At 45.3% G+C, this 23,241-nt stretch overlaps 1 protein-coding gene across 8 annotated transcripts in view; it reads right to left on the minus strand.

Moving 5' to 3' along the window:
* Nucleotides 1-23,241, minus strand: part of JAKMIP1 (janus kinase and microtubule interacting protein 1) — a 1,798,968-nt gene that overhangs the window by 1,059,138 nt on the left and 716,589 nt on the right. For all 8 annotated transcript variants that reach the window (XM_069203057.1, XM_069203080.1, XM_069203046.1 and 5 more), the window contains one exon: nucleotides 3,078-3,290. In XM_069203057.1, the coding sequence (XP_069059158.1) occupies nucleotides 3,078-3,290 (213 nt within the window). The remainder of the gene's footprint in view (nucleotides 1-3,077; nucleotides 3,291-23,241) is intronic.

A 23,241-nucleotide genomic window follows, 5' to 3' on the forward strand; every position in this document is an offset into this window, starting at 1 on the left:
ACTTAGGCAAATGTCAATGCAGTTGGTTACAAGTACTTGGGGGTGACCAACTCCAGCATGGAGCTAGTCAGGGAGACCAGCAACGTCCTCAAGAACAGTTACCTTCAGAGAAGAAACAGTTCTTTAGCAGTTCCAGACACTTTACCCACATTGCAATGATTCCCTAATGTGGTCCTGATGCAAGGGATGAAGGATGCTCAAGATGCTCCAATTAATGGGGTGCATGCGATGCAGACGATGGGGGTTTCCTGCAGGGATTACTTGGTCCAAGAAGATGGTGAGGGGGTCCTGTTTGCAGGGCAGACGTCCCACAAAGGTCTCCTCAGTATGGATGAAGTCCAGTTACAGCTGGACTACCAGTCGCCTGGTGATGCTGTCACAGGCCAGTCCTTCCTGGGTCATTAAATCACCTTCTGATGGTCCCAACAACTCTTCAACAGCGCTCCTGGGCATTGCGACCTGGTCCTCTGTGATGCGTGGTGATGGTAGCGGCTTGAAGACCTTAGGCTACCAACTTGCCCAATAGGCTTCATCAGCTGTTGTGTCCCTGTACTGCAAACAGGAGACCAGTTAGCTGGCGCTTACAGTCTCTTGGCTTGATTGGGCTCTTGAGACAGCTTCTCCTTGAGCAGGACATGGCAGGCACAGTACCTTCCTTCGCTAGCCACCAGGTGCAGCAGGTGCAGTCCTCGTAGGTCCAGCCTCTTTGATGGTCCCTTGGTGCAGCAGGGCAATCCTCCTTAGGTCCTTCTTCCAAGTCCGTCAAGATCTGAGGTCTATGTGCCAGGGGTGTCCCCTTTCTGCTCAGAAAGTACCTTCAGGGCAGAATGCGGTTGGTAGCCAATGGGCTACCAGGTTCCCTCTCAACTGGTGACCATTTCCTGTGGAGTGTAGCATATGGCTATCCAGGGATGCCCCATTCTGCTCAATCTCAAGATGGTGAGACCCCTCTCTCATTTTCCAGACATCCCTAGCCCACCCCAGGGTATGGCTACCTCAGGGCTACAAGCCGTTGGGGAAACAGGTCTGGCAACTGGTTTTCCCTTTCTGCCTCCCATGCCAGCCTGTCTACCTCAACAATAGGGCAGCCCTCCTTCTTGGTGTTAGACATCTGGCCTTCAAAGGCGGCTTCACCTTTGAACCCTGTTTTTGGGGCTAACATACAAGTGGCCTCCTGCAGGACGAAGGTGACGCCTCCCTGGCATTTCAATCCCTCATTGTTCTCCTTACTGAGAGTTGTTAGCACATCTCTCCAGGAGGGCAGTAATCTGTCTAGGCCGGTAACGCACAGGGGTTTTAAGAGCAACAAAGTGGAAGCTTTTCTTATGCTGCATACTCCAACAAGTTACATTCAATTTGACTCAATTCAATTCAAGTCAGGCTTAATGTATCCAGTTGTTTGATACCTTGGAGTGCCTACTTTGGTCGCACCTTTCAAGAGTTAGCACAGCTGAGAAGTCAGCGTGTAAACCTGTACTCTACGTGTTTTACTATCATGAGATGCAACATACATGTCCTGCCTGTGTCATATGTTACCCCCCCCCGCCTTTAAAGCTCAGTAGGACTGCCAGAGGTGTAACTTACACACATGCCCAGGCGAAGTGGTGGCTTTGGCATTGCTTTCAATAGCAAATTTGGGCTAGCAGTGCACAACTGCTGTACCAATCTGCAGTGGGGGACCTGTTTTACTTGGGGACCTCCAGTGTGGCACAATCATCGCTGCAAGCCCTGTGGTACCCTTCTAACATACTTTCCGGGGTACTCATTTTCTAGGAACTTACAAGTAAGTTAGCCATTTTCAACTGGGTACAGCCAATTCGACATACACTTCAGGGTCAGGGCACTAAAACTGAGGTCTAGTTATCAGTCCTCAGTGGACTCTTAGAGTCAGCTACTGTGGTGCAAAAAAAGTTAAAGAGGTACAGAAGAGGACTCTGTCTTGGTGGATCATCCTCTGCATCCTCTGCCCTAGTCAAGAAAGAGCCTCATGATGGGAACAGAGCCCTTTCCACCAGGGCAAAATTTACCACTTCTGCATTCACTAAAGAAGTCCCAACTGCAGAAATCTGTAAGGCAGAAAAATGGGCTTCCTTGCACACCTGTTCAAAACACTACTCTCTTGATTAGTAGGTATGAAGGATGGACAGGTCTGTCTTCCAGGATTTCCTTGTCTAACTATCCACCAACCCTCCTCCTAGGCAGGGTATCGCTGTGAAACTATTCTACAGGTAACAAATCTGCAGGTATCCATCAGAAAACAAAGTTACTTACTTGCGGTAACAATCTTTCTGGAAGGTACTCTATCTACCTGCAGATTATTCATGGACCAGCATGCCTCCCCATTTGATGGATAAGTTATAGGGAAAGTTATTAAGATCCTATTGTCTATGTTTTAGTACTGTAATCCTTCATCAATGTCAAATTGATCTCTTCTTCCAAAGGATGGGATAAAATGAAGAGAAACTGACACCAGTGCACTAGGTGGGTGCATTCTGGCCTTGGTGGTTTTTGCCTGATGTTACTTCTGTGGTCAACAAGTTCCAGTGCCCTCAGCAGGGGAATAGACAATGGGGGAATATCTCAGGTTAATCTACAAAAACATTATTGACCAGCTCAGTTAATAATAGTGAACAAGCTGAGTTTTGTGTTACAGCTGGCTCATTCATTAAGGGTAGATTCACGTCCATTTAAGAAAGCAACAGCATTATAGAGAGGAAGGACCTCACACCTATTGCTAGGGCACAAATATAGATAAAGGCATGGAGAAGAACAACCACTACAACACTAAGCTTAAAGCAAACCCTGTCCAAAACCATTGTTAAGATTTTAATATTGTTATGGTACAAATATGTTGTCCAAATTTCCGGCATGATATGGAGTAGTCTTTGTTTTATGGTGTATGCTGCTCTGTTTTCAGTTATACCTCGATTGATTTATCAGCAGCAAAGACAGATCCATTAATGTCTAAATTATGGATGACTATGAATACTTTTTTTGATAATTCCACTTTTAATATACTTATTAAACAATGAAAGGATGTCCCAAACGACATAACTGCAAGGTGTCAATTTGCTCACCACCACATTTCCCATCCATTCGCTCATATCTGTAACACCAGTTGGAAGTTCTTTTTTGGGGCTGCTGTGGTAACGTTCAGCGTCCTTCACCTGGATAAGCTGTTCATCCAGGGCTTCCTTCTGGAGGAGCAGCTTCTGTGTATGTCCAGCCTGGGCACCCAGCTCTCTTTCCAATGCCAGGATCACCCGGTCTTTACCTTTAATTTCATCCATCTGTAAAACAGCAAAAGCTACAGCTGTTTATTAACAGAAAAAAACGCCTTCTCTTTTTTAAAATAAAACAAAACTGGAACACAATAGACAATGCTAAAGCTCAATTTTGGGTAGCATATATTTTTTATTATCAGAGAGGCAATTGACACTGAGCATTAAACTCTGTTTTTAGGTCTTGCTGAGCAGAGGTTGTACATATACAACGAAACAGTTTATGCAAGTAGATAATGCAAGAGAGTATTTGAAGCGTTCTGAAAGGTATTAATTTAGACTTTGTTGAAAAATGCTTTAGTTCTCACTGTCATCAGAATGTATGTGTGTTGGACTTTTGCTTATGCAGGGTCATCCTGAATCTTTTTGCCTCCTGCCTCCTATTTTTTTCTGACCTGTCGCTGTTGGCTTTTGAACTCTGAGCACTTTCCCACTGCTAACCAGTGCTAAAGTGCATATGCTCTCCGTGTAAATTGTATGTAATTGGTTTATCCTTGATTGGCCTATTTGATTTACAAGTAAGTCCCTAGTAAGGTGCACTAGAGGTGCCAGGGCCTGTAAATCAAATGCTACTAGTGGGCCTGCAGCACTGGTTGTGCCACCCACATAAGTAACTCTGTAATCATGTCTCAGACCTGACACTGCAGTGTCTGTGTGTGTATTTTTACACTGTAAATTCGACTTTGCAAGTGTACCCACTTGCCAGGCCTAAACCTTCCCTTTTCTTACATGTAAGGCACCCCTAAGGTAGGCCCTAGGTAGCCCCAAGGGCAGGGTGCAGTGTATGGATAAGGTAGGACATATAGTCATGTGGTTTATATGTCCTGACAGTGAAATACTGCCAACTTCGTTTTTCACTGTTGCAAGGCCTGTCTCTCTCATAGGATAATATGGGGGCTACCTTTAAATATGATTAAAGTGTAGATTCCCCTAGAGAGTAGATGGACATGTGGAGTTTGGGGTCCCTGAACTCACAATTAAAAAATACATCTTTTAGTAAAGTTGATTTTAAGATTGTGCGTTTGAAAATGCCACTTTTAGAAAGTGAGCATTTTCTTGCTTAAACCATTCTGTGACTCTGCCTTGTTTGTGGATTCCCTGTCTGGGTCAGTTTGACAGTTGGGTTGTTTTTCGCCTCACACCAGACAGTGACACAAAGGGAGCTGGGGTGTAACCTGCATTTCCTGATTAGCCATCTCTGCTAGGAGGGAGGGGTGGAGTGGTCACTCTCATCTGAAAGGACTGTGCATGCCTCTGACAATGACGGCTCCAACCCCCTGGTGTGTGTCTGAGGCCTTGCCTGGGCAAGGCAGGATTTCACAAGTAGGTGTGAGTCCCCTTTGAAGAAAGGTGACTTCAAAGACTAAAATGGGTATAAGAAGGGCACCCAAATCTACAGACTTTAGAAACACTTCTGGAACCAAGAGGAACCTCTGCCTGGAGAAGAGCTGATAGCTGAGGAAGAAGTGCTGCCCTGCCAGTGCTTTGTGGAGCTTTCCTGCAGTGCTGCTTCTGCCAGAGTAAGAGGGCAAAGACTGGACTTTGTGTGCCTTCCATCTTGTGAAGAAATCTCCAAGGGCTTGAGTTAGAGCTTGCCTCCTGTTGTTTGAAGTCTCAGGGACAGCAAAGACTTCTCTCTGCCAGTACCTGGAGTCTCTGGAGAGACTCCTGCTCTGAAAAGTGGTGCCCTATCCAGTCCCTGGGCCCTTGAAAGAAAAGGTGGTGGAATCCAAGGAAATCGACTTCGGACGACTTCGGACCGACGCCGCTGCTGAATCCGGTAACGCCGCCTGCACCTGACGCCGTTACCTTCGCTGGAACGCGACGCTCTTCGCAGGCCCGACGCCGCAGCAGCCCGCTGAAGTCCGCAACTCTGTGGAAGTCGCCACACCACGTCGTGACCGATGCCGCTCGAAGTGCGCGGATTCAACGTTTCGCACAGACGCCGCGATCCCCGACTCCGCGCATCGGCTTGTTTTCACTCTTCACCAAAGGTACTGTACTTGGGGGTCTACACGACTCCGTGTCCGGCGACGCTGGTGTCGGCTTGTTGCGAACGACTCCGTCACGATGCAGTGTTAACATCTCATCGAAGCATTTTTGTTTCTAAGTGCTGTTTTTGAGTTTAATCTTTAAAAATTCATAACTTGACTTGTGTATGTCGGATTTTTGTCGTTTTGGTCTTGTTTTGTTTAGATAAATATTTCCTATTTTTCTAAACCGGTGTTGTGTCATTTTGTAGTGTTTTCATGAAGTTACTGTGTGTGTTGGTACAAATACTTTACACCTAGCGCTCTGAAGTTAAGCCTACTGCTCTGCCAAGCTACCAAGGGGGTAAGCAGGGGTTAGCTGAGGGTGATTCTCTTTTACCCTGACTAGAGTGAGGGTCCTTGCTTGAACAGGGGGTAACCTGACTGTCAACCAAAGACCCCATTTCTAACAATGTGCAAATGGCATTCTAGAGACACGAAATGGACAATTTAGAGTTTGGTGGAGAGTTCCTCTGTCGCAAACGTTTTGGATATGCTGTTCACATTATTGCAATATTGCAATTGTTGTAATCGTATACAAGGCATTTGTGATAAGGTGGACTGGATATGCCCCACATTTGTAGCAAACAAATAGCTTACCTTTGATAATGCTCCTTCTGGTGGATACTTCATCTAACTGCAGATTCTTCAAACTTAGAATATCCCCAAGTGCCGCCACTTTGTTTTGGTTCAAAAGTGATTGCAAAAAATTGCTTTTAAGCTCAACCTCTTCAAGCAGATGTGAGTTTTATTCTGGATTCTTTCTGCAACCTTGGAGGCGAAACTCAAATGATTGTTCGGATCTCTAATGTGGGATCTATTTATATGGTAAATAGGGACAACTTCAGCGAACGGGGAGACAGGAGTGCAGCGAGGAATCTATGGTTACATAGACTATCCAATGTCATCGCAATGTATGTGGAAATGGCATTCTAGAGACACTAAAAGACCAATTTAGAGTTTGGCAGCGACTTGCTCTGTCACAAACGTTACAGATATGCTGCTCACCTTATTACAAGTGTCATAGAATACAATATATTTGTGATAAGTTGGACCGGATATTCCCCACATTTGTGGCAAACAAGTAACTTGCCTTTGGTAATGCTCTTTCTGGTGGATACTTCATCTAACTGCAGATTCTTCAAGCTTAGAATATCCCCAAGTGCCGGACTGGATCAGGAAACTAGGTGCCGCCACTTTGTTCTGCTTCAAAAGTGATAGAGCAGAGCTGCATTTAAGCACAAACCCTTCACGTAGGTGTCAGTTTCATTCTGGGCTCTTTCTGCAACCTTGGAGGCGGAACTCAAACCACTCTTCAGATTTCTAATTTGGGATCTATTTATATGGTAAATAAGGACGACTTCACCGAACGGGGAGACAGGAGGACAGTGAGGAATCTGCGGTTAGACAGACTATCCACCAGAAAGAGCATTTTCAAAGGTTTGCAACTTGTTCTTCTGATGGATACTTCTAACAGCAAATTCCTCCCCTTAGAATGGATACCAAAGAAGTAACACCCAAAGTGGCAAGACTGTGGAGTGGGCTCAGACCAAAATGTTCAGCAAGAATAAAGTGTCAAAATCCTCTTCCCATCAGACCAGGCTGTCAAGGCAGTATTAATTCATGAACATGTTCACTGTGTTCATAAACATGTTCATATGTTGCAGCCTGGGAGATATCAAGGGAAGGCACTGGGCATGTCAGCACAGTGATGGCAATGGACCCTCAGTCCTTTGGGAGGCTGCTTTTTGGCCACTGCATAGCAGGTCCTAATGCAAAAGGCTATCACCCTTGACAAAGTCATTTTCTTGGCCCCTTTACCTTTCTTTGCATCAGAGAACTACACAAAAAACAGATTGCCGATCCAATGGACTTTAATACGGTCAGTGTAAAATTTTAAAGCTTGTTTGGTGTCTAGCCAACGGAGTCCAAGCTCATCTTTCGAGGAATGAGGAGAGACAAAGAACACTGGGAGGGTTATGGACTGTTCCAAAGTGAAAGGAGCCACAACGTTCGGCAAGGACAGCCAGGTCCTCAGCAGCAATTTGTTAGAAAAAAGGTGGTTTAGGATGATTGGACCAAAAGAGCCTGGAACTCACTCACTCCGTCTCCTAGTCACTATCCTTTCACTCGCTGAATTGATACCGACTAGGAAGACAGCCTTTAAAGTCAAAAGAGGCAACGAGTAGCTGTGCATCTGCACAAAGAGAGTGCACATGAAAAAAGTCAAAACTAGTTTAAGGTCCCCATGTAGCATCACAAACGGTTTGAGAGAGAAAATGTAGGTCAAACCTTTTATAAACCTCATAATAATAGGTGATTTGAAACAAGGACAGTTGGACCAGTAAACTCAAAAAGGCTGGAAGGGACAATATATAACCCTTACTCATGCCTAGTGCAACTCCGTATTTTGCTGAAGACAAAACAATAGTACAAAAAAATCCAACAGTTTGGCTTGTAATGACCATGTGCTGCAGACTCAACACCAGGTCACAAATCTGACCCACCGCCAGGCATAAATGGACTTCTTAGAGGGACACCGCACATTAAGAATAACATCTACATCTTAAGGAGGGAGATCAAACAGAGTCAACTGCTGCCATTCAATCTCCATGAATTGTTGTGTAGACAGAAGATCCTCCCGAAGCAGTAATCTGATAGGAGGTCAGACGCTTATGCCCAGAAGATCTGATTTCCAGAACCGTCTGGCCGAATCTGAAGTCACTAGGATGACTTTGGCCCTGTAGTGCCTAATCTTCTTCAGTACTCAGGGCAGGGGAGGCAGAGGCAGAGAGGCATGCAGGAGTCCCATGCTTCACTTTAGTAGGAACACATCTCTGAGAAACAGCCTTCTGGGAAACTCTCCTGTCAAAGGATTTGACACTGCCCACTCTCAAAGGTGGTAAAAAGATAAAGTGAGAGCTCTCCCAATAGTTGACTATGCCCTGCACCACCTTTGAGTGTAGGTGCCATTTGTGCTCTGCTAAGCATCACTGGCCGAGATTGTCCTCCCTGGCATTTAAAGATCCTGCAGTGTGATGTATGATCAAGGGGATGCCCTGATCAGCCAGTTTCAGAGGTGCAGGGCCTCCTGGCACATAGCCTCACTCCGTCCTATTTGTTTTAGTACCACATGCCAGTGCTTCTGTTTTTGAGAACCTGTATCAGTCTCTTCTCAATGAACAAGAGGAAGGCCTTCAACACTAGGTGTATGGCCTGCACTTCCAACAGAATGATCTGGAGACAGGTTTCCACTAAAAAATAAAATCCTCTGACCTTCACCTCTCTCAGATGACCTCTCCAACCCAGCAGTTATGCACCACCATCACCTCTGGATAGGAAAGGGAGAGGGGCCAGCCGAAGGTCAAACCGCAGTCAAGAAGCCTCCACTGCAAATCTTTTGCTGAAACCTGGATGAAATCCGAAAGGTACCCTTGGTGCTGGGTCCAATGAAACTTCAGACTCCACTGCAGAGCCCGCATATGCCACCTGACATAGCTTATGATGCAGTAGGCAAACAGGCCTAAGGGTGAAAGAGTGAAAGTTTATAATGCAGAAGGCACACCTACAGCATAACTGTACCAAAGGAAATACATACAGAATCCGATGACAAGCTGAAACCATCCTGATAATATAAATTTGAAATTCAGACATAACTGCAAGTAACCTAGTACCCACAGAATCTAGAGTAAGTTGATGCTGTAGAAAGGAAAAGGGAAAGTGGAGTTATCTACTCCTAAATACTCAACGGAAGAGGTCCTAGCACAACTGGTGCATTCAAGTGGCACACAAACATCTCCACAGAAAGAGATACCAGTGCCCTCCCCTTCCGAAATGGAGCTGAAGCAGCTTCTACTTGAGGGAAAAAAGGTGTTTATCTAGAAAATCTGGCAATTAATGGCACACTATTACTACAGGATCTATATAAAATCAGGAAATACACCACGGAGACATGGAATATCCACAATAGAAGACAACATGTGTTGATACTCAGAACTCAGTAAACTAAGACAGATCATAAAAATAAAAAAATTAGGAAAAGTTGGCACCCTTGGAAGACAGATTGCAAGGCAATAAAATGGGTATCCTAAGTCTGCTGTAAGGAACAGAAATTAATCTCCTGATTTTTTTTTTTATTACAACTGTTCACAGATTAGCAAGCAACTGGAGAAACAGAAGTGGACAGGGCTCACAAAACAACATGACAGCAACTTCCCAGGAGAACCCCTTTGAATTATCATAATGAGGGTTGAGAAATACTGAGAGAAAATCCAAATCCTCACAGTGGCAAGACAAACAAAGAGAGACTGAGTACAAAAGGAAGAAAATTAGTTACTTACCTGTAACTGCAGTTCTCTAGTATTGGTACGTTCATAGATTCACATGCTTGAATCATCCCCGTCGTCGAGGTGGAAGCCTCACGGTAACTTTAAATACACAAAGCAGTAAGTTTGAAACCAGTAGGCCTCAGTAGGCCCCATAGGTTATTTTATAGCCTATCCACCTTGTTTTGTGAAAAGACCCAAACTTCAGTGTCAACCAATCAGGATTCAGCCACCTCCCAAACACTCCCAACAGAGGCTGATGTCCCTCAGATTTTCTAGTACAAGTGTGAAGTTCAATATCTGTATATTAGGGGAGCCTCTGAGGGGTGGAGGGTGGGTCGCATGTGAATCTATGAAAGATACCAATACTGGAGAACTGCAGTTACAGGTAAGTAACTAATTTTCTTCTCCAGTATTTGATCTTTCATAGATTCACATGCTTGAATCAGAGTAACGAGCAGTAATGTTGGAGAATTAGCGAATTAATCTGCATGTTGTTTTATCGTAATTCTCCAATTGATATCAATAACGTTAATAAATATAACAGTAATAGAAAAAACTGTATGTCAGAATATTATTATACAAAATGTGACGTTGTTGTTTTGAGGTTTACAACATTTTAACACAATATGAAAAAGCGTTGGTATTACGACTAGTATGAAGCAAAATATTAGAGCAATCAACACTGTAATAAAAAATTAGATGTTAAGGAAACTGAAGAACAATATCGAACATACCTTGAGTGTGGTGGTGGGATGTTGTAAGAGGCTCACCTTAACGAAATAGATGCCTCAGTACTGCCTGCCCCACTGCTGCATCAATGTTACTTGTTTCTTCGAGGCAATAGTGTTTTGTAAACGTATGCTGGCTGGACCATGTGGCCGCTCTGCAGATGCTGTGCAGTGGCAGCCCAGCAAAGAGTGCAGCCGAAGTGGCTACCGATCTTGTAGAATGGGCTCTCATCTTGTTGTGGAGAGGTTTACCAGCCTTAGCATGACAGAATTGGATTGCGAGGCCAATCCACCTGGCTATAGTCTGTTTGGACACTGCGTGGCCCTTTCTTTTTCCACCAAATGCAACAAATAACTGGTCAGACTGACGTATGACTTGTGTTTTCTGTAAGTAAAATTTTAGACACCTTTTTATATCCAGGGAATGTAATGTCTTCTCTGCTACCGTTTGTGGATTTGGAAAAAAGGTTTTTAAGATGACTGGTTCATTCAAGTGAAAAGTTGAAGGAACTTTTGGGATATACTTAGGATTTGTTCTCAGGATTACATCGGAATTTGTAAATTGGAGGAAAGGCTCTTTAGTAGTGAAGGCCTGAATGTCGCTGACTCTTTTGGCTGAAGTAAGAGCTAGTAGTAAAGCTGTCTTCCATGAGATGAATTTTAGATCGGCTCTGTGAATCGGCTCAAAGGGAGCTTTCATGAGCTGCATTAATACAATATTCAGGGACCATAACAGCGGAAGTTTCCGGACTGGTGGGAAAACACGAAACAGGCCCTTCATGAACTGTTTCACAATCCTGGTGGAGCATAATGAGACCATGTGTTGTGATCTACGGTATCTCGAGATTGCTGCCAAATGCACTCAAATGGAGGAGTATGAAAGTCCTGACTTTGCCAAAAGCAACAGATATGGAAGTATCTGCTCTGGAGGAGCAGAAATAGGATGTATACCTTCTGCTGCACACCACATACAAAAACGTTTCCATTTAAGTCTGTAAGTTTTATTGGTAGTGTCCGCTCTAGCTTTGGCTAAGATGTCTCTACACTCCGAGGAAATGTTCAGATTTATATACTCATTGAATTCAGGAACCAAAGCCGACAAGTGAAGAGATGACGGATCTGGATGCCTGACTTGTCCCTGATGCATTGTCAAGAGGGTTGGACTCTGTTTGAGTTGCACATGTGGCTATTCGGAGAGCATTAGGAGCTCCGTGTACCAGACCTGTCTGGGCCACCTGGGAGCTATGAATAGAAGGCGACACCCCTCCGTCTTCATTTTGTTGATGACTCTCTGTATGAGAGGGATCAGAGGAAAAGCGTAGGCATAGACCCCGGACCATCTCATCGAAAACGCATGGCCCAACGATCCTTTCTGGGGAAGCCAACTTGCATAATACTGGCATTTCTTGTTCTCGAGTGTGGCAAACAGGACGAGATTTGGTTTGCCCCATAAAAGGAAGAGTCGATCGAGAAGTTCCTGGTCTAGCTCCCACTCGTGGTATGGTATCACTGTCCTGCTCATGGTATCTGCCAGAACGTTGGTTTGTCCTGGCACATGCTCCGCTTTGAGCGAAATGTTGTGCTTGATGGCCCATTTCCAGATATCCTGAGCCAGTTGCGAGAGTTGTAGAGATCTTGTGCCCCCCTGCTTGTTTAGATAAAACATGCTGGTTGTATTGTCCGTTCTGATTAAGACGCTTGAATTTTGAAGTTTTGGCAAAAAAGCTTTTAGAGCTAGGTCTATTGCTTTGAGCTCCAGGTGATTAATGTGGAGCTGAACCTCTTTTGCATTCCAGGATCCGCTGATTTGCAGATCTTGGCAGTGTGCACCCCATCCCTCGAGAGAAGCATCCGTTGTTACTATGTAAATGGGTACTTGATGAAGGAATGTGAGTCCGTTGGACAAATTGGTCAGCGTTGCCCACCACTTCATGGTGGTCTGCATTAGAGGTGTTATGCGAATTCTGTCTTCGAACGAACCGTGCACCTGAGTCCACTGTACATCCAATTGCTCTTGTAGGGGTCGCATATGGAGCCTGCAATCTGGGACTAGCGGAATGCATGATGAGATCATCCCTAGCAATGATTTGTAGGTGCGAACTGAAACGAACTTTTTTGTAGAGAGTTTGCGTGCTAAGGAGGTTAGTTTTTGTTTCCTCTTGTGAGACGGATATGCCTTGCTGTGGACTGTGTCTAGTATTGCTCCTAAGAAATGTAATACTTGTGTGGGGTGAAGCTGAGATTTTTGATAATTGATGACAAACCCCAGGCTGTTTAACGATGGAAGGCAAACCAAAATATGACGTACCACCTGAGACTTTGAAGGTGCCTTTATGAGCCAGTCGTCTAGGTAGGGAAAAACCTGCATACCCGACTGGCGAAGATGTGCTGCTACCGGAGCCAACATTTTCGTGAAAATTCTGGGGGCCGATTTTAGACCGAATGGAAGAACTCGAAATTGGAGGTGCATACCAGCCACTTTGAACCTGAGGAATTTGCGGTGGTTGCGGTGTATTGGAATATGAAAGTAAGCATCCTGGAGGTCTAGGGATGCCATCAGATCTCCAGTATTTAAAAGGCGCAAGACATCCTGTAGTGTTACCATCCTGAACGATTGTTTCTTTAGGAACTTGTTTAGTGCTCTTAAGTCCAGAATGGGGCGCCAGTCCCCGGAGGGTTTCTTTACGAGAAAGAAGCGGGAATAGAATCCCCTGTTCCTCTGAGAAAAAGGGACCGGTTCTATCGCTCCTTTGCCCAGCATCACTTGCACTTCCTTGAGGAGTTGGTTCACCCTCGGGTGCGGAGGGCCTGATGAAGGAACAGCTGGTGGTGTCTATGTGAATTCCGGAGTATAGCCTCTGGCCACTATATCGAGCACCCACCTGTCTGATGTTATCGCCGCCCATTAAAGGAAATAAGAAGTGATGCGACCTCCAACCCTCGAGATTGGTGAGGGGAAGAATACTGGTATGGCTGGTAGGTCATTGTTCCCTGCCCGTATCCCTTTCTCGGGCAGGCACTCTTCCTCTTGCTGGATGTTTATAGGCCGCGGCCGTTGGCAACCTGTAATGCTGCTTTTGCTGGTGGTACTGTTGTAGGGATCCTGTGGAGGAAGACTGATACTGGGGTCTGTACTGATGGTAGCCCCCTCGAAAGGAGTAACCTCCTCTTCCCCTTGCTCCACGAAAAGGTTGCTTTTTATACTGTAAGGTACCTAATGATTTTGCCGTATCCGTATCTGTTTTGATGGCTTGTAAAATGTCGTCGACATGCTTCCCAAACAGACTTTCACTATCAAAAGGCATGTCGAGAACGCGGCTCTGGACCTCCGGTCGAAATGATGTAGCCTTTAGCCATCCTTGCCTACGCAAGACTGCTGCAGCAGCCAACTGTCTGAAACCAGTTAAAGAAATGTCTATTGCGCTGTCTATAATCTCTGCTGCAATCCGTTCTCCTTCCTGCAACACCTTCTTCGCTTCCACCTTGACATCCTCCGGCAAGAGATCCAAGAAAGCAGACATGTCTGCCCACATCTGGCGATTATATCTCCCTAGGATGGCGAGGGAATTAGCTGCCTTGAATGTGACCGCCGCTACAGAGGAGAATTTTTTCCCGATATTATCTAATCTCCTCCCCTCTTTGTCTGGGGGAGATGCTATAGGCGTGGAAGGGTTTCTAGAACGTCGTTGCGCTGCCTGCGATATCACAGAATCCGGTTTCGGTTGCGACACTAAACAGGCCGGAAAATCATCAGGGGCCTTATATTTCTTTTCTAGCCTTGGCATTTGTGAAGGCACTGTCGCCGGATTCTTCATCGCTTTCAACCCTTCCTGCCATAAGAAATCTACTATCGGTATCGCTCTTACCGATCTCTTTGATGGCTCCTTGAAGTCGTAAAGGAAACACTCTGTTTCATGAGAGATAATAGAAAGGCCAAATCGCTTTGCCGCTCTCTCGATCAAATTATGAAAACCTCCTATGTCCTCTGGAGGCCAATCCAGTGGACCTGCTGGAGGTGGAGATGGTGTAGGGACGAGGTAATCATCCCATTCACTGGTCACTGAATCTCTTAACTCACCCTCTTCCCTTTCGTCGTCTGACGAGGGATGAGCTTCTTGCGTTTGGCTACTCAATGGTATGCCAGCCTGCGGCGTCTCCGGGAGACTGGTCCTCTGGGTTTGACGAGGCATCTGGTAGGTTTCAGGCCTGGGTGGTGTGGTAGGTGTTGGTGGTGGAAACCTTCTGTAGTAGTCATTGAGCATAGATTGAAGGTCTGCCACTAATGTGCTTGGCATGGAGAGGGATAATTGTTGTTCTGCCAGGGGGTATGACGTTGAAGCATAGTTGGGCTGGTACTGCTCTTCATCTTCCTCATCAAGGTCCTGGCATTTTACATGCGGCTGAGACGGGCTACTCGCTGCACCAAACATTCCCTCGTCTTGGGAGTATGCGTCATCATCATCATCCAAGAGATGTTGTGGGGGATATGGCAATACTTTGCTCGGGAATGTATGCATTGGAAGAATATCAGAAGATTTGTCCCCCATGGTGATGAGTGAAAGAGGCAAGAATCTCGTTGAATCGTCTTGAGAGTAAGGCACCATTGTTGATGATTGGTGCGGTGGAGTACACAGGAGGGTTGATGGTTTATACATTGTTACTGCTGTCAACGATATGCTCGTCAACGGTTCCTTCGTCGACGGTGCTTTCGTCAACGGTTCCTTAGTCAATGGTTTCTTCGTTGACCGTGTTTTCGTCGACGGTTCCCCTGTCGGCACCTGTATCGCCGACGGTGCTGTCGTCGTCGGTGTGCCCTTCTTAAACCTCATTGAGAGGTGCTTCATTGACGGAAGTGCCTTGGTCGATTGGTGGACACATGAAGCCTCCGCCGTCGATGACGTGTTCGTCGACAAAGCTTTTAAAAATATTTTAGCTGTAATTATCGTTGTCGACGATAACGGTGACGACGTCATGATCATCGGCGAGACCGCCGTTGCAAACGTCGACGACACTGTCGTTGATGTCACCGTCGACACCGTCATCGACGGGGTGGTCGTGGACGAGTGCCTTTTTCCTGAAGAGGAATTTTCCGGATCTTTCTGGGGTGACAGAGACAGGGATGCCCTTTTTGCGGTACTCTTCCTGTGTAGAGGCGTAGTAGGCTCTGAATGAACCTTTTTTGGCAAGCTTGTGTGGGTCTCTGAATGGGAAACATCCTTTTTTTATCTCAGTAGAGACCTGTTTAATCTTTTTGGCCATCTTCCTCGGTGGCTCATCAGGCAATCTTCCTCTCTCACCTGTTCTTTTTTGGGAGTGAGAAGCAGGAGATGGTGCTTCGCTTTCGTCTGAGGAAGGATGCTCCAAGGCTTTCTGCTTCTGCAGCCACAAGAGAAGCCTACCCTCACGGTCTTTGAGGGTTTTTTGACTAAAGGTGCGACAGATCTTGCAGTCTCTCACCTTGTGGTGTGGATGGAGGCAGTAGATGCATTTCTTGTAGGGGTCATCAACATGTAGTCTCTTCTTCCCACAACTGCCACAGTCTCTGAACAGACCCTTTTTTGTCTTTTCAGACATGATAAAGCTGGAAAGCTGGGTTCCTGAGAGAAACAATTTTCAGTCAGAAAAAGGTAAACTGAGCAGAGCTCAGGGAGACTCCCTTCACACGACGTGCGGTAGAAAATCTGAGGGAAATCAGCCTCTGTTGGGAGTGTTTGGGAGGTGGCTGAATCCTGATTGGTTGACACTGAAGTTTGCGTCTTTTCACAAAACAAGGTGGATAGGCTATAAAATATCCTATGGGGCCTACTGAGGCCTACTGGTTTCAAACTTACTGCTTTGTGTATTTAAAGTTACCGTGAGGCTCCCACCTCGACGACAGGGATGATTCAAGCATGTGAATCTAGGAAAGATCCAATACTGGAGAACCACATTTCCTTCTATCTAGAATACAGACTGGACATGCAAAACAACGTCATAACATTAGAAAAGGTAAAGAGAAAACAAACAATTGAATATAAAACCTGCATGCCTGTGAATGGCTGTGGAGCATAATAGGTCATTTTTTAATATTCCATTGGAACCAAATGTGTAAGGTACAGATATTAAGCCACATGTTGTGTGATTTAATGATGTTTGCAAATGTAGGGCACTAAAGACAGTGTAAACTTACATAATGAAGAAGGTGGAGCGTCAATCAAATAATTTACATATAGATTACATAACTGGTCAATTTTCAATTACAAAAAAATACAAAATAAATTAACACCTCTGGCATCCAGGCACTAGAGTACGAGCAGATGAAGTTGAAATGGTCGAACTCAGAGGCCATCCCTTTGGGAGGAACTGATAAAAGCCAACCATCTGACGGAAAAGTTACATAAATTGCAAGAAAATAAGGGTAGAGGTTGGTACTTACTATACCCATTCTGAGGGTCAAGATGGGGTAGGCCCTGTGGGAGGGGAGGAAGTTGATGGCCAAAGGGTAAAGATAGGACCTCTATTATGACAGACGTCTGTTGATTTGTATTATGGTGCACTAAGAAAATGAAGATTACAATTAACAGAAGGAGATAGGGATGGGCATTTCATAGAATGTTAAGGGTATAAATGGGAAAATTAAGAGACAAAGAATATGGTAATAAATTGGTTGTATTTAAAAGAACGAGTTACTTACCTTCGGTAACGACTTTTCTGGTGGATATATTAGCTACCTGTGGATTCCTCACCTAATGAATACTCCCATGGCGCCAGCATTCGACGGAAATCTTCTTCCTAGTCTCTGCACGTCGACGAGGACGTCACTCTAGCCCACGCGACGCCGTCTGACGTCATACAGGCAATAAGAGGTCCTCGCCGACGTGCCGACGTCAGTACCAACATTTTTTACGTGCATGAGAACAACAACCCAATGCAATGAAAGAGCAAGGCAACATCCCATAACCTTGTAAAATACACAACATTGCAATAAAATGGCTGTAAATTTAATATAACTCTCTTTTTTTTTTTTTAAACCAACAAATATATGCAAATCATGTATATACACAAAGATATATACATATATATATACATATAAATATATACAAGTATCCATATATACAACATCTATTGCAACCTTGAAGACCAAGAGGAGCGCACTCAAGGATTACTTGGTAAGACCAGAAAGGCAACGGGGAGGTGGGTGGGACCGTGAGGAATCCACAGGTAGCTAATGTATCCACCAGAAAAGTCGTTACCGAAGGTAAGTAACTCGTTCTTCTGATGGATACAACTACCTGTGGATTCCTCACCTAATGAATAGAGTCCCAAAGCAGTACCACTCCCGGTGGTGGGTGCCGAAATGGTCAAACCAAGAAATCCTGCAGCACTGACCGTGCAAAATGGCCGTCCCTTCTGACCTCAGAGTCCAAACAGTAATGTTTCGCAAAAGTGTGAAGGGACGACCAAGTTGCGGCCTTGCAGATGTCGACCACAGGAACACCCCTGGCCAAGGCCGAAGTGGCCGACTTAGCTCTGGTGGAATGAGCTCTAATGCCATCAGGAGGATCCTTCTTTGCCAAAGAGTAACAGATTTTAATGCAAAGAACAACCCACCTGGAGAGTGTTCTCTTGTGGACTGCCTTTCCTCTCCTCTTGCCCACGTATCTGATGAACAGCTGATCCTCCAGCCTGAAGTCCTTCGTTCTATCAATGTAGAAGCTTAACGCCCTCTTTGGGTCCAAGCGATGTAGTCTCTCTTCCTCCTTTGAAGGATGAGGCGGAGGATAGAACGTGGACAAAGTAATTGTCTGGGCCAAATGGAAGGGTGAAACAACCTTCGGGAGGAAAGCAGCCTTGGTCCTCAACACCACCTTATCCCCATAAAAAGTTGTATAAGGGGGTTTTACCGATAAGGCCTGCAACTCACTCACTCTCCTTGCAGATGTTATAGCCACCAGGAAGACTGTTTTAATAACCAAATACCTTAAGGGGCAAGAATGCATAGGCTCAAAAGGGGACCCCATAAGGAAAGTGAGGACCAAGGACAAATCCCATTGAGGCATAACGAATGGTTTTGGAGGATATTTATTTAGAAGACCTTTCAAGAATCTGAGAACAATAGGGGATTTAAATAACAATGGTTGATCTGGAAGACAAATGAAGGCTGACAAAGCCGACAAATAACCCTTAATGGTAGCCACTGCACAACCCTTCTGCGCTAGAGACAGAGCAAAAGACAAAACGTCTGACAAATGAGCATGTAAGGGATCAATCTGTCTCTCCCCACACCACATAACAAATTTAGACCACCTATTAGCGTAGATAGATTTAGTGGAGTGTCGCCTGGCCGCTAATATAACATCCACTACATCAGGCGGGAGAGAGAAAGAACTCAGGTTGCCCCCTTCAATCTCCAGGCATGTAGGTGTAGACTCTGGAGGTTGGGGTGTAAAACCTGCCCCTGCGACTGCGAGAGGAGGTCTGCCCTGAGAGGGAGACGGAGCGGAGGGCACAGTGAGAGTTGGAGAAGGTCGGAGTACCACACCCTCCTTGGCCAATCCGGAGCTATTAAGATGACTCTGGCCCGGTCTTGCCGAATCTTCCTCAACACTCGAGGAATCAAGGGTATGGGGGGAAACGCGTAAAGCAACTGGTTGCACCAGGTTATCAGAAACGCGTCCCCCAACGCTCCCTGCACCGGATACTGGAGGCTGCAGAATAACGGACAATGCGCGTTCTCCCGAGTGGCAAACAGATCTATCCGAGGAAACCCCAACATCTGGAAGATTAAACGGACTTGATCTGGATGGAGACGCCACTCGTGGTCGGCCGAGAATTGGCGACTGAGACTGTCCACACGTACATTCAAGACCCCGGCCAGATGATTTTCTACCAAGCAAATCTGATGGTCCTTTGCCCAGGACCATAGTCGAAGAGCTTCTCTGCAGAGAAGGTACGACCCTACTCCTCCCTGTTTGTTTATGTACCACATCGTGGTAGTATTGTCCGTCAGGACCTGTACCGACTGACCACGAAGGGAAGGGAGGAAGGCCTTGAGAGCCAGACGTACAGCCCGTAACTCTAACAGATTGATATGAAACATCTGTTCCTCTGGAGACCAAAGTCCTTTGATCTCCAGATCCCCCAGATGAGCTCCCCACCCTAGAGTGGAAGCATCCGTTATGACCGTGGCCACTGGTGGCGACTGCGCGAACGGCTTTCCTTGCGAAAGATTGTTGTCCGCAATCCACCACTTCAAGTCCACAGCAGCATCTCTGGAGATCTTGACCGCACCTTCTAGATCTCCCTTGTGTTGAGACCACTGCCTGCGGACGCACCACTGAAGAGCCCTCATGTGCCAGCGAGCATGCGTGACCAACAGTATGCAGGAGGCAAACAGACCGGGCAGACGAAGGACCTTGAGGACTGGAACTACCGCTCCATTTCGAAACATTGGAACCAATTCCTGAATATCTTGAACCCGCTGAGGCGGAGGAAAGGCTCGATTCAATGTTGTATCCAGTACTGCCCCTATGATCAGGAGGCGCTGAGAGGGCTCCAGGTGAGATTTGGGCACGTTCACCGAAAAGCCCAGGTCGAACAACAACTGGGTTGTTGACTGCAGATGATACGACACAAGCTCCGGGGACTTGGCTTTCATCAACCAGTCGTCCAAGTAAGGGAATACTGCTATCCCCTTCCTTCTGAGCTCTGCCGCAACCACTGACATCACCTTCGTGAAGACTCGAGGTGCAGAAGTAAGACCAAACGGGAGGACCGCAAACTGATAGTGCTGCGACCCTTACCACAAACCGGAGATACTTCCTGTGCGACTTGAGGGAGGAAAGAGGGGTTTTAAAAAAAAGTTTTTGATTGAGAATTTTCTAGTTTCAAATTATGTTATAGAAAACAACTGCTTGTCTATGTTGCGAGAAACAGATTTTTAAATAAATGATTTTGGATAATAATCTGGATGTGTATGTTTAAAGAGTGCCTTTTGCGGCTCAACAACTTTATATTTGATATAATACTCAGAGATCTACGAGCAATTCATTTAATCTGTGGGGCAAGTGGAGTGCAGTTTGTTTTGATAGTAGGCGTGTTCCCCTGATCTGCATCCCTTATTTGATTCAGCAGGGGCCCTCTGTTTTCGGTCTTTCCCTAGTCTTGTGGGAAGAACTACCACCATCACTTTCCTGCTTGTGTCTGAGATTTTCCCTTACCTTAACACTTCATTATAAATTTCAAAAGGAAACTTCTTCAGTAAGCCATAGTTTCCTGGTGTTTTACCTGTACACATCTGCTGTATTACCCACTATACCATTTATGTCTCAAGGTACACTAAGCCTGTCTTTTAAGTCTGCCCTCTGCTTGGATACTTTTGCCCCATACAGTACCCCGTTGTAATTTTGCCATTGTTCTGTCCATACTCACAGTAAAAGGAAATATACAATTCTTTAAATTTGTTATTGATTTCCACTTGGTCTGTGAGTGTTTGACCTACACTGTCCTTTACTGACATTATCACTCTGTTTCCTTTTTTCCTGTTCAGCAGCCAAGCTAATAAATGTCTGACCTTTTCCCATTGTTCTTGTTGCTCTATGTGCTGCCTGTATTCATAGTTCCCAAATCTCTCACTTGCTTCTTCTAGGTCTTCCATCTTCATAACCCCATATGTGTAGTCCCTATGTCTAAGTACTAGTTGTCTTTTTGCTTCTTGGATTTCTTTTCTGATGCATTTATACTGTTTATCAATGTCCTTCTTATCAAATAAGGAGTGATCATACATGTTCCCCTTAACGTCAATTTAAAGTTTCCCAGAACACTCCTGCTGATTCTGCCTTGCCCTCTTAGATATTTCCTGGATCTCTTCTCCATGGGGTCTGTCCTTGAAGACCTCCACTTGCATTGTCTGCTGTATTACTGATGTATTCACATGATTCTGCAGTGCACATAAGGTGTTAGGAGACTTACCATGTCCTCAAAGAAAGTTGGGTTGTCCACATTGACTGCTATGTGTTGAACAGTAATGTTAGCTGTCCATCTAATATTGCCACTTACACAAGTGTACCTGCAGTTGGGGTCTGTAAGTACTTTGCCTTGGAAAGAACAGTAGGGGCTGTTGATATTGTCACCCCTCTAGCTGAGGATGTGAATTCTGCATGCCAGAGTGTTCCCCCATTTTATCTGTAGTTTGGCATTATCCACTTATGTGAGGTGACTTTCTAGTAAAAATGTGGCCCTTTTTCTTTTTAAATGTAATCATATTCTAACTCTACATTTCTGATGGATACAACTACCTGTGGATTCCTCACCTAATGAATACTCCCATGGCGCCAGCATTCGACGGAAATCTTCTTCCTAGTCTCTGCACGTCGACGAGGACGTCACTCTAGCCCACGCGACGCCGTCTGACGTCATACAGGCAATAAGAGGTCCTCGCCGACGTGCCGACGTCAGTACCAACATTTTTTACGTGCATGAGAACAACAACCCAATGCAATGAAAGAGCAAGGCAACATCCCATAACCTTGTAAAATACACAACATTGCAATAAAATGGCTGTAAATTTAATATAACTCTCTTTTTTTTTTTTTTTTAACCAACAAATATATGCAAATCATGTATATACACAAAGATATATACATATATATATACATATAAATATATACAAGTATCCATATATACAACATCTATTGCAACCTTGAAGACCAAGAGGAGCGCACTCAAGGATTACTTGGTAAGACCAGAAAGGCAACGGGGAGGTGGGTGGGACCGTGAGGAATCCACAGGTAGCTAATGTATCCACCAGAAAAGTCGTTACCGAAGGTAAGTAACTCGTTCTTCTGATGGATACAACTACCTGTGGATTCCTCACCTAATGAATAGAGTCCCAAAGCAGTACCACTCCCGGTGGTGGGTGCCGAAATGGTCAAACCAAGAAATCCTGCAGCACTGACCGTGCAAAATGGCCGTCCCTTCTGACCTCAGAGTCCAAACAGTAATGTTTCGCAAAAGTGTGAAGGGACGACCAAGTTGCGGCCTTGCAGATGTCGACCACAGGAACACCCCTGGCCAAGGCCGAAGTGGCCGACTTAGCTCTGGTGGAATGAGCTCTAATGCCATCAGGAGGATCCTTCTTTGCCAAAGAGTAACAGATTTTAATGCAAAGAACAACCCACCTGGAGAGTGTTCTCTTGTGGACTGCCTTTCCTCTCCTCTTGCCCACGTATCTGATGAACAGCTGATCCTCCAGCCTGAAGTCCTTCGTTCTATCAATGTAGAAGCTTAACGCCCTCTTTGGGTCCAAGCGATGTAGTCTCTCTTCCTCCTTTGAAGGATGAGGCAGAGGATAGAACGTGGACAAAGTAATTGTCTGGGCTAAATGGAAGGGTGAAACAACCTTCGGGAGGAAAGCAGCCTTGGTCCTCAACACCACCTTATCCCCATAAAAAGTTGTATAAGGGGGTTTTACCGATAAGGCCTGCAACTCACTCACTCTCCTTGCAGATGTTATAGCCACCAGGAAGACTGTTTTAATAACCAAATACCTTAAGGGGCAAGAATGCATAGGCTCAAAAGGGGACCCCATAAGGAAAGTGAGGACCAAGGACAAATCCCATTGAGGCATAACGAATGGTTTTGGAGGATATTTATTTAGAAGACCTTTCAAGAATCTGAGAACAATAGGGGATTTAAATAACAATGGTTGATCTGGAAGACAAATGAAGGCTGACAAAGCCGACAAATAACCCTTAATGGTAGCCACTGCACAACCCTTCTGCGCTAGAGACAGAGCAAAAGACAAAACGTCTGACAAATGAGCATGTAAGGGATCAATCTGTCTCTCCCCACACCACATAACAAATTTAGACCACCTATTAGCGTAGATAGATTT

Source organism: Pleurodeles waltl, chromosome 1_2 (assembly GCF_031143425.1).
Source record: "Pleurodeles waltl isolate 20211129_DDA chromosome 1_2, aPleWal1.hap1.20221129, whole genome shotgun sequence".
NCBI classification, from domain to species: Eukaryota; Metazoa; Chordata; class Amphibia; order Caudata; family Salamandridae; genus Pleurodeles; species Pleurodeles waltl.